We start from the raw sequence: 18,947 nt of genomic DNA on the forward strand, positions 1-18,947 counted from the left end.
GGGAAGATGAATGTTGCTAAATACAGAGAGATCCTGGATTAAAAACTTGTTAGCCTCTGCAAGTTGTTCAGGAGAACAACGACTGAAAGCACACTGCCAGGGCAACCATGAAGGGCTTCAAATGAAGAGAATAATGTCCTTGAGTAGACCAGTCAGTCCTGACCTTAACCTGATCGAATATCTCTGGTAAGACCCTGGAATGGGGAAATCTTGCTCCATCATGTTGTGCAAAATACAAACATCAAAAAAGACTGTAATAGATGCAAGATGTGGTTAAACTAAGTACTGAACCCGGAGGGAGGAAGAGATTAATAATTTTCAACAACTGGCATTTCAGTTTTTGAATTTTTAGTTTTTCATGCTTTACAATTTTGTTTTTTTTATTCTACTGTGGGGGAAAAAAAGGAGCATATGATTCATAAATAAAAATTTTCAGTTGAATTGATCAAAATCACTGGTTGTAATACTCATTTATGTGAATAAAGGGCTGGGAGCTAAATACTTTGACAAGGCACTATATATTCTGCTGTACCCTTTGACAATCTTTATCGCTATTCATAACTCAACCAATTTTCACCTCTGTTGATACATCTGTTCAATTTGTTTTCTGCTATGTACTATATCTTTCAAACTAGAGATTTATACAATTTAAACCATCAGGCAAAGGATTCCTTCTTTTCAAAGATCATCCTTCCTTCCAGAGACACTACTCTTGGAGGCATTATTTCTTTGCTGGTTCAGTATGTGAATGGAACATCAGACTAACTACAAATTGAGCTTAATATAGCTACTTAAAATCTCATTTACCAACATGATAAACCTAGGATCAATTTCATTACATTGTGCAAAATATATGCAGGTGTGTCATTATAGAGAACATAAAGCAAGCAAATTCTTACATGCTTTTCCATGAGATGTGCTTAGCTCAGAAAACAGATTTGTTGAGCAAAAGCCCAAAACACATATAATTGAAACTTTTCAAAAAATTTTACACGTTGACAATTTAGAAATTGTGATGAATTTAGAAAAGTAAGCCAATTCATTATACATTTCTTATTCAAGATTAACATCTTTAATTGAGGATCTGAAACCCAAAACAACTTATAAATTGATTGTCATTACTTCAATATTTACTTTAAACTTGCTGGACTTCAAAGCACTATACAATATAAATGCATACTTATGTGATATGGCAATGGGAATTGGAATGGTTGGCCACTAGAAATCCTGCTTTTTCTCCTCCATCTAAGCTGGATTTGAAACTTACAGGATGAAAAGTTATCACTAACTACCATTTCCTTCTAAACTCTCTTTTAGAAACAGCTATCAACCATAAAACTGGGCAAGGACAAGAGTACATCAAAAAAAATTAGTTGCTCTGATAATTTATTTATTGGCTTAGAAGACAAATTTGTTTTTACCTCTGTGAACTTGTTGAGCGTAGCATCAGTTGGGTTGTGTGTGATGAGAAATCTCATACTCTCGGAACGTATTTCTACTGGGGCTGGGCGGTTCATTGTGGCTGCAATACTTAATTCAAGTTTTAAAAATAGGGAGACGAAGCAGAACTGTGTTTGTTTTCACTCTTGGTACTTGTGCTTTTAAACCTCCACTGACAGCTAGATATAGAACGCAGAAGGTTGGTGTCCCTGTGCAATGGTGCTACTTAAAGCATCCAAGTGCACAAAACACCAGTAGATTTACCCCATCCAGACAAGGTCACTGGAAGAACAACTGCCCTCTTCTTCTCACAAATTATCTAATTTTTAAATCCAGTATCCAGAGGAATCCCAGTTTGTTGATGTCAATTTTCCGTTTAAGGTCGTTTCCCAGTGGAATGGTAGGAAAGAGACCCAAGTTCACTTGTCAGCAAGGAGGCCGTGCTGTGCCTGGCAATAATCACTGCTGCCCTTCAGAAACTCCATAAATGAGCAACCGGAAATACCGCTGAATTGCTGTTGAAGAGAAAGAATCACTCATGAGTGCATCTTGTTTAAAATACATGCAAAAATATACTCAAGTCTTGAATATTGATATAACACTAAAGCGTAATATACTCCATATCACCTATAAAGAAACATACCAAAGCATTCAACCCTTTGTTAGTTGTGTAAAAAAATTTCATCCCAACCCAGTATCACTTCAGTATTTACTCTTTCAACTTCTTCCAAAAATGTCATTTAGTGGACATCAAAACATTTTAAACAGTTTACCCAATTCCTGACAAAGTTACTTTTCTCAGGGTTTTCCAATGAAATTCTAAATGCATTTCAACAACTTGGATTACTGAGTTTGGCTCTGTTACTCAATAAAACATAACTGAAAAGTTATTTGGAAAATATATACCTCTCCTTAATATGTCCAGACTCTAACTCCTCCCCTGAGCTTCCCTTGGAATCATTATGACTCTTGGGGCTCTACAAGGTTTCCTCTAGTAGTACTTCATCCAAGTTGGTTGTTCTTCATGTACAAACTTAGCAAGCCAGTTAGTCTTGCCAAGAGTCAGCAACACATCCTAGCATTACATTTAAAGCCAATACTGTCCCCACCACAAATGAATATTCTTTTCAGCAGCAATAAAAGGTCATGTTTGTCGACAGCAACTGGTGAAATGAATGTAGAATATCACCCCCTGTGTAGCTTTATAAATTGAGCTGTGCCACTGGAGAAACACACAATCCAAAATTCTGTCACGATTCCTCACCATTTCCAGTGTATGCTTAAAAATGTAGTGAATGATATACAGAACCACTACTGCAATGATAAAAAGGCAAACAAACTTCCAATGAAGAGCAAATGGGGTGGGGGATCCTTAACCAAAATTAGGAGAAGGAAAGAAATAAAACTGGCAGTGTTTGCCTCAAAATAATCAAAACAGCCCATGAGCTCCAGGCAGACAGGAAGCTTCAGTTCGTATACTGGCAGCAGTTCGAATTGTTCAAATTAAAAATAAACTACACCAACCATCTAGGATCAACTTGAACTTCAATTTAAAGAAAAGCAGCTTAAGTTTTACAATTACATGGAAATCATGTAACGCACTTACTGCACACAGCCTTTTGGCATTAGTTGTTAACTTGAAATCAAAAAGTATGAAGCCTAACAGTATCTATATATAATGTTTGAGTACATCAGTGCTTTCAAAAGTTACAAAGTGCAGCTTTCAAAAACATCTGCACACCTAAGCAAAGTTACAGATTAAACATCTCTTAATAACCAGGCACATACTTACCCCAAATTTGAAATGAAAGATTTAAGATTGTACATCATACTTAAAATCAATAGATGGTCATAAGTTAGTTTTGAAATTTTTTGTATAAAATAGTTATCAAAGTACAGCATCAAACAGGACTGTTGATAACCAAGTAAAAATATGGAACATGTCTAAAGAATGACAACTTGAAGACTAGACTGCACCTGGGTTAAAACGTTCTTTCCAAGAATGGTGGCAAAGTAAAATGCTTATCGCCTTCAAAGCCCAAGGGATCCCCAAACTGCTACCCATCTGCAAGTAACAGAAACAAAAAAAATGCAGCTACACACAGCATAGACCACCGTATTTTCACTATGACCGTTTAAACAGGGCAACCTGATTTGCAGACAGATTAAGTTACCAAATCAGCCAGCTGATTTCTATCAGAAAAGTAAAACACCTTGGAATAAGTGACAAAACCTGCAGCTGCAGGTTTGTACACATTGTTTTACTGTTGTCCTTGGGCTAGCAAAGCTCGAACTGGTTGCTATAAATGAGCCACTTTGTTCCTCCCTTTCCCTCCACAACCCTAGAACATCCTGGCTCAGTTACTGTAACCTGCAATTTAGCTTTTCTCTGGTTACTAAATGCCAAATTTATTTCCTACATCATTCCGCTCTGGTTGTGTAGCAGACATTTTTCAGAACAGAATATTATGCGCTATGTGTACAAACCTCCCACAGTACACACCAAAATCTGCAGCAACCTCCACTTAAATGTGGTTAGAATATTAACTATTAATGTAACTTCAAAAGAAATGCGTCAATCAAGCCTGACGCCAGCTCACATTCCATTCACATCAATGGCATTTTTGTAAGTATCACAAGATATACTTGTCTTAATATTCGGAATTTTTTTGTAACAGCACAGGTCCATGTCCAACTAGAGGCCAAGTCATCTGAATTTCCACTCCTTTTGTTAGACTTCTGACTTTAAAAGTTCCTTGTTTCACTTTCTTATGTTATGGACATTGAGAAGTTGGCTGTATTTATGTTTAAAAAGCCTTCCAATATCGACCTAACAGTATGCTGTTAACCAGGAGGATGACAGCACAAAGTCTGACTACATCATACATCTTCACCCTGACACATTTCTATCTTCAGAAAATCAAAAAGAATTTAAAACATGTAGTAGTTCTTCAGTATTTCACCCAGACGCCTACATGTGTGTTCCCATATGGGCTGATGGTAATGGATTGTTTTACTGTGAGGACTGGAGGGTGGTAAAATGACACATTCCAAATAAGATTTCCGAGGAATCTGACTTTTTTTTCTTCTCTCTCCTCTGATGTTATCTCAGACCATCAATAGTAAAAGGTGGATAATTGCACAACATGGTCACAAAATCATATCATGAAACAAAAATAACTGAAATTTTGAAACTTACAGAAAATAACTATAAAATGACCTGTGTCCTGAATAAAAAATGTGTCCGCCCTTGGGTATTTGTAATCTGGCAGTTCATAAAAATTATGCTTTTCCTGGTAACTAAACGGCAGCATTGAAATACACCCAGTTCAAAGACATGGGCAACCAGCAGTTCTTACTACTCAATGCTCAGGTATTCCTTATTAGTTTCACCTCTCAGTACATGGATTATAAAACTGTATAAAATGACTTGTGTTCTTTCTTGTAGGAACTGAGTACAATTTATGTTTGTGATGTTAGAAGGAAATGTGGTTATTAATTTATCCTATTCATTCTTCAATAGAAAGAAATTATGAGGCTATTACAACTACACGAGTGGTTAAGAATTCCAAACAAAATTTCTTTGAACTCTCTTCCACAGTAATGCTCAGATTAAATTAGAAATATTTTTGTGCTTGTGCATACACATACTTGTGCATATGACAATAAAATCAACTTTAACAGATTAGCAGCAACATTTATATGCCTCAAATACTTTTTAAAAGACCACTGCACCACATTTCTGAAAACCCTAGTTACTCAATGCCAGCAAGACCAAGGAGCTGATTAGAAACTTCAGGAAAAGGAAACCAGGAGGTCTATATGCCAGTCCTCATCAGGGGATCAGAGCTAGAGAGGGTCAACAATTTTAAATTCCTCAGTATTATTATTTTGGCGGGCTTGTCCTGGGCCTAGCACGGATGTGCAATTACAAAGAAAGCACAGCAGCATCTCTGCTTCCTTAGGAGTTTGCAGATTCTGCATGACATCTAACACACTTCTATAGATGTGAAATGGACAGTATATCAACTGGCTGCATCACAGCCTGATACAGAAATATCAATGCTCTTTAATGGAAAATCCTACAAAAAGTAGCAAATACAGCCCGGTTGAACAAGGGAAAAGTCCTCCCAACCACTGAGCACATTTACACGGAACATTGTCACAGTAAAGCATCATCCATCATCAGGGGCACGCTCTCTTTTCACTGCTGCCATCAGGAAGAAGGTACAAGAGCCTCAGGACTAGCACCATTTGGTTACAACCCCTCAACCATCAGTCACTTGAACCAAAGGGGATAACTTCACTCACCCCATCACTGAAACATTCCCACAACCGTGGACTCACTTTCAAGGACTCTTCATCTCATGTTTTTGACATTTATTGCTTATTATTATTGTTCCCTATTTCACATTTGTTTACTTTGTTGACTTTGCACTCTTGGTTGAACACCCTAATTGGATGGTCTTTTATTGATTTTGTTTATGTCTGTCTCAAATTATAGTTCAACCAAAACTTTTATTTCTTTAATCATCTGAATGTTATCATACAGTTGTGACAGCTTCCAAATTTGACACAGTTTACTATTATAAAAAATTATCTATAAATTTGCAGAACATTTATGAAGTCTGAAGGAGGAAATCTATACTACAGAGGAATGTTACACAAGTATTCTTTCTACTGATGAGTATTCTTGAGGCAGAATAAAAATTATATGAATGCAGAAAGCCTTCCTGTGTGATTATTTTTTAAAAAATCATACAAGGATGTACATTTTGAAATTTAAAAATGGTACATTTGAACAAAAGATCTTTAAAAGATCCAAATACATTGCAGTATTAAAGTATTAGAATCATTTTCAGTGTACGTATCTATTTTCTTTCTACATCTGACATAAGAGTTACATTGTTATTGATCTTTACACATTCCCCATTCCCCTCAGTGTTCACAGTAAAGAGACTTCATGTGTAGTGTAATGCTCAGGCTTGGTTCAATAGTAGCATCTTTACAAAACCTGTTGGGAGATATTAAGCAGGCTTTCTAGTTTGACACCTCAATGTAGGACGGAGAGAATGCTGCACCATCAGTGATACTACCATTTGGATGTGACATTAAATTGTGGGCACATCTTGGCTATATGCAAAACAATTCCCAAAATGCTATTCTAGAAGACAGAAAACATCATCCGAAACAATATTCACACAGCTTTTTTTAAAAAAAACTAGGTTTGCAAAAAATAAAACTCATACCTTGCTTATTTAAAATTATATTCAAATCTTTCAAGTTTCATTAATAACACTATTTAAATTATCACACTGCTACGTCCAATGTAGATGTGCATCATACTTAGCTTCCTTGATATTGACAGCTCAGCACTTTACTCTGTAATTTCCAAGGTCAAATATTTAGTTTGTTGTTTATATACCATGCTTGGTTCCCTGAGCACAAGCAGTTGATAAAGGAGGCTTATGGCTAATAAGGATTGTTATTCATTCAGGGAATACAGAATTTCTGGCAACATTACAAGATTCATTGAATAAAAATTCAAGTTGCAACTATTACTTCAAATTGGTCAAGACAGATATAATCAAATCTCCTGAATTTGTCACCAACAGCATGCCTGCACTTTTCCTGTTTGATTTTATTGCTGCATCAATGTTCCATCATTCCTGACAAAACCCAATTGTTGGAAACAGGCATATCCTGAATCTTCTCTTAGAATCTGCAGAACAATATACAGCAACCACATATAATCTTTGTTAATAATAGAAAATTCAATCCTAGTGTGCTTCCTACCAACTTTTATCCATTCCATAAACCACCCACATAAATATGATGCAAACCTCCCACTTCAGCATGCCCAGACTTAATTGTTCTTCCTCCCTAACAAGATCCAACAGGTTTCCTGACCAACCTCTCTATGGGCCTTTTGAGTCTAGGCATTATGACCTCTATTGCCATTTCTCTTTGATACTCCCAAATCTCAGCCCTAACCCAAAGTCTTGTTTAGTCTATAATAATCCTGCCCGCCACCAATCCCAAACCTTTTGCTTGAATAGATTCTGGAAATAACCCCAAATGTAATGTTGTATTATTTGTAGATTTTGTTTTGGACACCACACAAGTGAAATGGAAGAGAAAATTAGAAGTCGAGTTTCTACTCTAAAATGCAAAATTAAGAAATAGAATTATTCAAAAGATCTAAGGCCTGGTGACATTCAACAGCAACATCCCAAATTTTAAAAAAAATCCAAGTAGATCAACACTTTAAATTGTGACACAATGTATTTTCAGTTTTTAAAAAAGTTCAGACAACTGCAATGGAGAATTGCAAGTTTCCAGTACACTGTAGAAACTTGCTTTGTGAAAATTCGTTCAAGCAGATATTTTTTTTAAAAATTGTTAACACTGCAAAAAGGAGTATAGCTTTGGAGAGCAGCAAGACATAATGGATGATATTCCTCAAGCACGCACATACTATAAAAGAGCATTCATCAGAAGGAAATGTGAAGTTATTAATTTATCCTATTCATTCTTCAATAGAAACAAATTATGAGGCTATTACTACAACTGACATGAGTGGTTAAGAATTCCTAACAAAATTTCCTTGAACTCTCTTCCATAGTAATGCTCAGATTAAATTAGAAATATTACTTCGGACTGTCAAAATGTTAAAAGGCCTGCAGTTGCCTCTCTGGAAAAAGTCCAAAGCATTGTAGTGAACTTGTTCAAAACTGCCAATATCATAAGTGTTACACTTAACATTTCACACGGAGGTTCAGTTTCCTAAGCAAGAGGTGAGGTTTGGTGCAGTATAAATGAAATGCTGGTTTCCATTTCACCGTTAGCAACACAATAACCCAGGTAACTATGAAGATCAACCATAATGCCAATCAAGACATTTGTATTTTTAAAACAGCATTTGTGAGAGGATAAATAATGTTAAAAAATAGATTTAATGTGCTTTCTTACAAAAATTATAGCAGCAGTAGCAGTCAAGAATTGAATACTTGCTAAACATTAAATTGCATCAAACATGAATTCAATTATATACACTTTTGGTCATCATATTACAAGAAATTTTTATATAGAATGAGAGAGTATAGAAATAGTTTGTCATGTCAGTGCTGGATAATTATTATCCAAAAGTAAAATACAGCAGATGGTGGTGAAGGTCAGCGCAGGAGACACACACAATAAAATCAGTTTCAGAAGAGTGAGGTTTTATCAGAGCATTTGAGTAAAACCAGTTATTTCTGTATTTTTCAAGAACTAGTTATGGCAAAAAATGAAAAGGTTAACGAGTGGTGATTTATTTGAATTGTAGGTCTTTTCTGCTGGTTTATTCCCCTAAACACAGACTACTGACAAGACTGAATCAGAATCAGGTTTATTATCACTGGCACGTGATGTGAAATTTGTTAACTTAGCAGCAGTTCAATGCAATAGATAATATAGAACAAAGATAAAATAATAAGAAAATCAATTACAGTATACATGTACTGAAATGTATATTTCAGTGTATATATTTCAATGTATACCACGGTGTAATGTTTGATATACTGTGAATGGATCCTTGAAGGGCTACTATTTGCAGGACTATGAAACAAGTGCTAGGAGGAGATAATGATCTACTTTTGATTTTTGGCTGGCATGAACGAAGTAACTTTTTTCCATTCTATATTATTTTAATATCCATGTGAATTGGACAATATTTTCCAGTTACTTGATTCATCTCAATTTATTGCTAAGGGGGGGGGGGGAGAGAGAAATAGTAAGAAAGTGAAAGCAGGAACAAACGCAGAATACAGCCTGCAGAGTTGAAAAAACTTCAGGTCAGGATTTGTTATAGCATTAAATTGATATTCTCATTTGCTAATAATCAGCATTGGAATGACAGCGCTATTGATTTAAAATAAAGTTGCCAAAATGTATATTCAGTATTCTCTTTAACAGTAATCATATATTGAGTGGAGGCAGTCAAGTACAGATGACGGAGGTGCAGAATATTATGAGGAGGATAGACAAGATAGACAGTAGGTAACTTTGTCCCATAAAAGCGGTGTCTAAAACTGCAAGACACAGATGTAGGGTTGGAGAAAGTTCACTAGGGACCTGGAGAAATTTTTTTCTCCCACTGAGTAGGTGGTTGGAATTTGGAACAAGCTGTCTGATTAGGTGATGGAAGTGGTACTCTCATAAAATGTAGGAAGCATCCAGACAAATATTTGAGTTGCTGAGGCATAGAGGCTTTGGATGAAATGCTCGTAAATGGAACTAGTGCAAATGGGTATTTGATGGTAAAAAGGGCACTCACACTTCCCACTGTGTGACTTTACTTACCTAGGTTAGGCAAGGGCCTATTCTGCACTGTATCTCAATAAATAAAAATAAACACATTAAAGAAGATCAATTAGTCTGTGCATTAATCTGATAGATGAGGATTTTCTGTTACCATCACTTTAAATACAAATACACAGAAAGCCATATCTCAAATCAGACTTGTCCTTCTCAAGTTATTTTCAAATTATTTTAAAATAATTGATATTCTCTACTTCTCAATCCAGTGAGCAGCGTTCCATAAGACCATGGCTAAGTAAACTAAGTGAACCCAAAAGTTAACACTGCAGAGTTTAAAAGGAAAATTAAATCATTGGTCTGGCAACAAAAAAATTGAAAACTTATAGAAATGTACATGCTGTACTTGACAAGCATTGTTGGAGGTAGTCTTTAAAAATGTCTGGACAGAACTCCCTGGATGTTAAAGCAGAGCACAACACTGGAAGTTCCTTTGGGCTGTTTCTCATAATTCTTCCTCACTAACCGCTTATACTGAAATGTATCTGACTCCTGCACATTGCAAATTTGGAAATAAAGGCTGAACATATTTTAATAATTATATCTACAAACAGCTCACAACAAAACCACTAAATTAAGTGGTTAATATCCTATGAACTGTCACAAATGTAGGAAAATTCAAAACAATTGCTTGAATACAGATTTAAGTCTATTCATAGAAAATGACATAGTTAAGGAACAGTTAAGTTATAATATTTTAATCAACTAGACAGTGGCAAACATCATACAATTTTCTGTGTCATGAAATTTACAGACTACGTGTATGCAAAATATACATTTTGAACAAACTGCTTAGGAATCTCAGACATGAAACACTGATAACCCTTACAAACCCCATTTCCAGAAAAGTTGGGATATTTTCCAAAATGCAATAAAAACAAAAATCTGTGATATGTTAATTCACGTAAACCTTTATTTAACTGACAAAAGCACAAAGAAAAGATTTTCAATAGCTTTACTGACCAACTTAATTGTATTTTGTAAATATACACAAATTTAGAATTTGATGGCTGCAACACACTCAACAAAAGTTAGAACAGAGGCATGTTTACCATTGTGTTACATCACCTTTCCTTTTAATAACACTTTTTAATCGTTTTGGAACTGAGGATACTAATTGTAGTAGATTTGCAATTGGAAATTTTGTCCATTCTTGCTTGATATAAGACTTCAGCTGCTCAACAGTCCGTGGCCTCTGTTGTCTGATTCTCCTCTTCATGATGCTCCATACATTTTCAATAGGAGATAGATCTGGACTGGCAGCATGCCAGTCAAGCACACACACTCTGTGCCTACAAAGCCACGCTGTTGTAGCCCGTGCAGAATATGGTCTGGTATTGTCCTGCTGAAATAAGCGTGGTCGTCCCGGGAAAAGACGCCACCTTGATGGCAACATATGTCTCTCTAAAATCCTAATATATGCCTCAGAGTCAATGGTACCTTCACATACATGCAACTCACTCATGCCGTGGGAACTGATGCACCCCCATACCATCACAGATGCTGGCTTTTGCACTTTTCGCCGATAACAATCAGGATGATCGTTTTCATCTTTAGCACGGAGAACTCGACGCCCATTTTTCCAAAAATCAGCTGAAATATGGACTCATCTGACCAAAGCACACAGTTCCACAGTCTTTCGGTCCATCTGAGATGAGCTCGGGCCCAGAGAACTCGCCGACGTTTCTGCATAGAGTTGATGTATGGCTTCCTCCTTGCATAATACAGTTTCAAGTTGCATTTCTGGATACAGCGACGGACTGTGTTAAGTGACAATGGTTTTCCGAAGTACTCCCGAGCCCAGGTGGCTATAACTGACACATTAGCATGATGGTTTCTTAGGCAGTGCTGCCTGAGGGCTCGAAGATTACGCGCATTCAACAGTGGTTTCCGACCTTGCCCTTTACGCACTGAGATGTCTCTGAATTCTCTGAATTTTTTCACAATATTATGTACTGTAGATGTTGAAAGACCTAAATTCTCTGCAGTCTTGCATTGAGAAATGTTCCGTTTGAACTGACTAACTGACTAATAATTCTCACGAATTTTGGCACAAAGGGGTGAGCCACAACCCATCCTTGCTTGCAAGACTGAGCCTTTGATGGACGCTACTTTTATACCCAGTCATGATACCTCACCTGCTACCAATTAGCCTGCTTAATGTGGAGTCTTCCACACCGGTGTTACTTGAATATTCTGTGCACTTTTCAATCTTACTTTAATTCTGTCCCAACTTTTGTTGAGTGTGTTGCAGCCATCAAATTCTAAATTTGTGTATATTTACAAAATATAATTAAGTTGGTAAGTAAAACTATTGAAAATCTTTTCTTTGTACTTTTGTCAGTTAAATAAGGGTTCATGTGAACTAACATATCACAGATTTTTGTTTTTATTGCATTTTGGAAAATATCCCAACTTTTCTGGAAATGGGGTTTGTACATACAATATTTCATCTGTTTATTGATTACAACCCAGTGTTCAATACCATCATCCCTTCACTACTAATCATCAAGCTTCAAGACCCACGCCTTTGTACCTCTCTCTGCAACTGGATATTTTATTTCCTTATAGGAAACTCACAACCTATATGGATCGGTAATAAAGTCTCCTCCTCGCTGACGATCAACACAGGCACACCTTAAGGATAGGTGCTTAGCCCACTGTTCTACTCTCTCTACACTAGCGTCTGTGTGGCTCGGCATCATTCAATGTTGTCGAAATCTTAGATGGAGACGAGGGATACAGGAGGGATACAGAAGTGAGACAGATTAGGTGAATGGTGTTGCAACAACAACCTGGGCATCACTGTAGCATAGTGGTTTGCACAACACTATTATAGCTCAGGGTGAAATCTAGAGTGCAATCCCAGCATCCCCTAAGGAGTTTGTAACTTCCCCTGTGGAATGCACCGGATGCCTCAGTTTCTTCCCACAGTCCAAAGACGCACTGGTGTGTAGATAAACCAGTCATTGTAAGTTGTCCCATGATTAGGGTTAGGCTGCTGGGCAATGTGGCTTGAAGGACTGAAAGGGTCTATTATTCTACACTATATTAAGTAAAATAAACCTCAGCAAGACTAAAAATTGACTGTGGACTTGGACAGGAAGTCAAGAGGACACACACTAGGACACATTCAGGGGTCAGTAGTGCAAATACATGAGCAGTTTCAAGTTTCTGGGGCTCAACATCTCAGAGGTTCTTTCCTGGGCACAACACATTGATTCAATCACAAAGGCCAGCATTAAGAGTTTGAGGAGATTTGGTATATCATCAAAGACTTACAAATTTCTACAGGTGTACAGCAGAGAGCATTCTGGCAACATTCAAGGCTGTATCACAGCTCAGGATAGCAAGAAGCTGCAGATTGTTGGAGAATCAGCTAACTTCACTCAATATTGGAGACATGATGCAGGAGCCTGAAGACTGTTTAAGAACATCTTTGTTCATTCTACCATTAGACTTCCGAACAGTCCATGAAAACTACTTTATTTGTCTTTTGCACAAATTATTTTCTAACTTAAAATTTACATATCTTACACTGTACTGCTTCTGAAAAACACATTTCATGACAAATGTCAATGATAACAGAACTGATTCTGACCCTTCAATACATCTGTGTACTCTAACAAATTATACACGTTAATAGGGTAGTGGGGAAGCTGGTTGTGGGAAACACTGGAGCTGCTCAAGATTTAGACCCATTGATGCCTACAGCTCTAGTCTTTTTTGCTGATTTTGTAGGTTGGGAAAACCAGAGCATCCTACAACAATAACTGTAATATTACATTATGAATAATTATGGTGCACGGGTGGCAAAAGAAATGGAACTTATAAATATGACCATGCTGCTTTAAACCAGGTTCTTTCTTCTGCATTGTAATGAACATTGTTGGAACTACACTCATCCAGTCAAATGAAAGGCAATTCATTACACTTCTCCCAAAATGCTGGTGGAACACAGCAGGCCAGGCAGCATCTATAGAGAGAAGCGCCGTCGACGTTTCAGGCCGAGACCCTTCATCAGGATGTCAGGTCCTTTGTAGTTGGGCCAAGAATTCAAGATTAACTCTGTAAGGTACAATTCCTGCAAAGGGAGTATTCCCCTCAATAGTCATTGCTTCAATGGTTAATTTCATCAGGCTTAAAGGATACAAACTTAACCTTGAAGTCAATGGTAGTTACACAAAACTCACTCAAAATGCAAGTATCCTGGAGCTGACTAATACAGTCAATGTTTTAGGCTGGGAGCCTTCATTAGGACCCGATGAAGGGTCTCCGGTCAAAATGTCAACTGTTTATTCCCATCCATAGATGCTGCCTGACCTGCTGAGCCCCTTCCAGCACACTGAATGTATTGTTTAATGTCATCTTCTGTATTCACGGTTAAATGCCACAGTAAATTACCCCTTGTAAATAAGTGGATAGTAGAACAGGGTGGAATGGATGGATTCGAAAGGTTACAGGTTAATACCTGTAACTGGATGAACAGGATTGATGGGATTGTTCTGAGAACTGATATAGAAACCAGACTAAATGGCTTGAGAAGTAACAAAAAGTTATACAACATAAGGGCATCAAAAAGGAAAAATGGAAAATCAATGCGGCTCAATTGCAGTGAAGTTTAAAATCTGCATGTGCAAACATACGTGAATGAGAAAAGCAAACATTTAAGTGTGAAATGATTGAAGACTTAATTCTAGTTCATGTTTTATACTTATAATGACATAGGTGGTAGTTTGTAGGCACTGAAATAATATTTAATTTTCATGATGCTTCTACACCTATGCTTCCTGCCAATCACTATATCTCATCCATGAGTAACAGGCAACAACTTGTGACCAGACCACATCAAGATGAACTGAAGATAACTTTAAGAAACTTTATTTTGAACTGGTGGTTCACTTAAGACTGTTACATTGATATTTGTCTTTACAAGTCATATACGTGTTCCAACATTCCCCAAATCAATGTTAGTTTAACCAGAATACATAATCAGCAATGGTCAGAAGTATAGCATAAACAAGTCAAACGATTTTTCTCCCCACCAACTAGAACTGGCAGACAAACTGCTTTTAACCAAACATAGACAAAAAAAATGCCTTTAAACAGCAGACATCTCACCTTCGTGATCTGCCAGCCTTGTGTTAAGAAAGGTCATTTGTTATTCTTCCAGTGCAATGAACAGTCCACAATTGAATTTTGCAGACTGGCACATTCCAAGATTCAGGAATACATGCTGAGATCACAAAGCTTTATGCAGCTGCTATAAAGGCTCCAAGAAGGAAGCCTACAGTTTCAGATTCCACACATTGCACACAACGGGCCTGGAATCTCACACTCTGCTTGAAGAACTGCACAAAGAAAAAGTAAATGACATGATGATATAATGGAAATCCAATAAATGGAATGACATGGTCTGGACTGAAAATGGTGACACAAGTACTACAATCTATACAAATAATAAATACCTTGAAAGTAAAGTTAATGCCATTTCTAAAGTGACACCTGAAATCTGGGATTTCAAAAACAAAGAGTTTTTGATAATCAGAACCCTTACCATGGAGAGCATTCTGACAGGTTGCATCATTGTCAAGTATGGGGGGTTACTGTACAGGACTGAAAGAAGCGCAGAGGGCTGTAAATTTAGTCGGCTCCATCTTGGGTACTAGCCTACAATGTACCTAGGACATCTTCAAGAAATGGTGTCTCATAAAGGCGGTGTTCATTACCCCCAGCACATGCCCTTTTCTCACTATTACCATCAAGTAGGAAGTACAGAAGTACAGAAGCCTGAAGGCACACACTCAACAATTCAGGAACAACTTCTTCCCCTCTGCCATCCAATTCCTAAACGGACATTGATCCCGTGAACACTACCTCACTTTTTTAAAATATACATTATTTGTTTTTGCAATGTTAATATATTCATTATACATGTACTGTAACTGATTGACTAAATTTACAACCCTCCGCAGCTTCTTTCAGTCTTGCGCAGTAGCACCACCCCCATACTAGATAGTGAGGCAGCCTGTCAGAAAGCTCTCCAACGTACATCTATAGAAGTTTTTGAGTGTATTTGTTGACATACCAAATCTCTTCAAACTCCTAATGAAGTATAGTCACTGTCTTGCCTTCTTTATAACTGCATCAATATGCTGGGATCAGGTTTGGTCCTCAGAGATCTTGAGACCCAGGAAACTGCTCACTCTCTCCACTTCTGATCCCTCTGAGGATTGGTATGTGTCCCTTCGTCTACCCTTCCTGAAGACCACCATCAGCTCTTTTGTCTTACTGACGTTGAGTGCCAGGCTGTTGCTGCGACACCACTCTGCTATAGTTGGCATATCTTGCTCCTGTATGCCCTCTCGTCTCCATCTGAGATTCTACCAACAATGGCTGTAATCATTAGCAAATTTATAGATGGCATTTGAGCTATGCCTAGTCACACAGTCATGGGTATAGACAAGAGTAGAGCAGTGGGCTAAGTGCACACCCTTGAAGTGCACCAGCGTGGATCATCAGTGAGGAGGAGATATCATCACCAATCCAGATTGTGGTCCTCTAGTTAGGTAGTCGAGGATCCAAATGCAGAGGGAGGTACAGTGGCCCAGGTACTGTAACTTCTCAATCAGGATTTTAGGAATGATGGTGTTAAAGCTGAACTATAGTCGATGAACATCATCCCAACATGGGTGTTTGTACTGTCCAGGTGGTCTAAGGCTGTGTGAAGAGCCACTGAGATTGCATCTGCTGTTGACCCATTGCGGCGATAGGGATATTAAAGTGGGTCCAGGTCCTTGCCAAGGCAGTTCAGTGTGGTCATGACCAACCTCTCAAAAGCATTTCATCACTGTAGATGTGAGCATTATTGGGCAATAGCCATTAAGTAGCACACATTATTCTTTTTATAACTGCTGTCATTTTGGAGCAAGTGGGAACTTCCGTCCATAGCAGTAAGAGGTTGAAAATGTCCTTTAATACTCTCACCAGTTGGTTGGCACAAGTTTTCAGAGCCTTACCAGGTACTCCATCGGGACATTCTGCCTTGCGAGGGTTCACCCTCTTTAAAGACAGCCTAACATCAGCCTCTGAGACAGAGATCAGAGGGTCACCAGGTGCAGCAGAGATCTTCACAGCTGTAGTTGTATTCTCCCTTTCAAAGCAGGCGTAGAAGGCACTGAGCTCATCTGGTAGTGAAGCATCATTGCCATTCATGCTACTGGGTTTTGCATTCTAAGGAAGTAATGTCTTTCAAACCTGCCAGAGTTGCCGTGCATCAGATGTCGCCTCCAACGTCATTCAAAATTGTCTCTTCACCCTTGAAATAGCCCTCCACAAATCATACCTGATTTTCTGATACAGACCTGGGTCGCCAGACTTGAATGCCACAGATCTAGCCTTCAGCAGACGATGTACCACCTGGTTCATCCATAGCTTTTGGTTTGGGAATGCACAGCAAGTCTTAGTAGGCACACACTCATCCACAGAGGTTTTAATGAAGTTGGTAACACCTGCAACATACTCAACAAAGTTTGAAGATGAATCCCTGAAAACAGTCCAGTTCACCAATTCAAAGCAGTCCTGTAAGCATTCCTGTGCTTCTCGTCCATTTCTTCTTGGTCCTCACTACTGGTGCTACAGTCTTCAGTCTCTGCCTATACTCAGGAGTAGAAGTACAGCCAGATGATCAGACTTCCTGAAGTGAGGGCATTCTTGATGGTGGTGTAACAGTGGCCCAGTGTGTTGTTTCCACTGGTATTGCAAGTGATCTGTTGATGGTAATTGCTTAGTGATTTTTTCAGACTGGCCCGGTTAAAATCCCCCAAAATGATGGTGAAGGAACTAGGATGTGCTGTTTCGTGCATGTTGATCCCATTGCTCAGATCATCTAAAGCCTGATTGACATTGGCCTGAGGTAGAATGTATACAGCTACCAAAATAATCCCAGAATTCTCCTGTGGTTGGTAAAATGGATGTCACTTAACTACAAGAATTGGAACAGCACTGATATGTACACCATGAAGAGTTGATCATGAGGCATACTCCTGTACCTCTGCTTTTAAGAGATCTATCCAGATAGTGTATAGTAAACCCGTCGATCTGAATCACCGCATCTGGTTCAGAAGGGGCTAACCAGAATTCTGTGAAACACGTGGTCCTAATGTCCCTCTGATTTTGCACCCTAGCTCTGAGATCATCAATTTTATTCATCAGAGACTGCATGCTTGCCAGCAAGATAGTTGCCACTGGGAGTTTAAAACCCCGTTTCCTTAAGCACTTGTATCCCTGACCTGGAGCCACATTTCCTGCATGGAATTTGGTGAGGGGTACATCCACAATCGGCATTGTTTCCGTCAGTTTTAAGCAGCGATAGTTTGTTGAATCGTATTAGGGCACCTTTGTTTATTGCACTGACCATGGAAGTAATTGTACTTTTTAGCTGTATCAGGCTGAAACGAGAATATTTAATCGTATCCATTGAGAGTTCTGCTGCCACACGACTCACCTCAAGGCAGGAAGTCTATTTACACCTTTTGTCTACAGCCACAGCAGAACAATATTGTAATTATGGCCAATCGAGGATTTAGAAAAATTCTTCACATCTTTCTTCCTCCTGCACTCAAATGTTTTTATTTATTCTGAATACTTTTTCCTGATTGTCTCAACCTGTCTTGACAAATTTCACAAGCTATGCTCATACAACCCAAGCTCCCTCACTATTCCTATACGTCTTTGACAATGTGCTTTCTAGTTTATATTGCCTCGCCTCTTTCTTTTCACCAAAATGTCACACTGCATTTCTCCGTAATTTATCTCAGCTATCTCTTAGCTGCCTTTCCAGTAACCTATGTTCTTGAGGTTGTTTACTAACTTCTTTCCAGTTTATTATGCTCCAAGTTTTGTACCATGTACTGTACAAATGGGAAATTGCGTGCTAGGACCCACCAATATGCTCACAAGAGCACTGGGAGACCATAACCTCCTGATGCCTGAATAGCACCAAGTGAGGAACTGAAATCTCTCAAGGCTTTCTGAAGAGATCCAGCGGTTCTGTGCTCGGCTATAAGTGGAGAGGCTATTGGTTCACAGTAGAAGTGGTGGTGGTGGATATGAAGGTAGGGGAGGAAGTAATTGTTTCAACCAAATTG

At 38.2% G+C, this 18,947-nt stretch overlaps 1 protein-coding gene across 6 annotated transcripts in view; it reads right to left on the reverse strand.

The window, feature by feature from the left end:
- The window catches only part of LOC132383395 (protein tyrosine phosphatase type IVA 2-like), a 97,373-nt gene that overhangs the window by 34,315 nt on the left and 44,111 nt on the right, over nucleotides 1-18,947 (reverse strand). For 4 of the 6 annotated variants that reach the window (XM_059954290.1, XM_059954293.1, XM_059954291.1 and 1 more), the window contains exon 2: nucleotides 1,422-1,955. In XM_059954290.1, coding sequence (XP_059810273.1) covers nucleotides 1,422-1,517 — 96 coding nt within the window. In that variant the 5' untranslated portion in view covers nucleotides 1,518-1,955. Of the gene's footprint in view, nucleotides 1-1,421; nucleotides 1,956-3,232; nucleotides 3,350-3,417; nucleotides 3,671-18,947 lie in introns of those variants that run through there. The other 2 variants (XM_059954292.1, XM_059954294.1) reach the window with 2 other exon arrangements.

Source organism: Hypanus sabinus, chromosome 30, assembly GCF_030144855.1.
Source record: "Hypanus sabinus isolate sHypSab1 chromosome 30, sHypSab1.hap1, whole genome shotgun sequence".
NCBI lineage: Eukaryota > Metazoa > Chordata > Chondrichthyes > Myliobatiformes > Dasyatidae > Hypanus > Hypanus sabinus.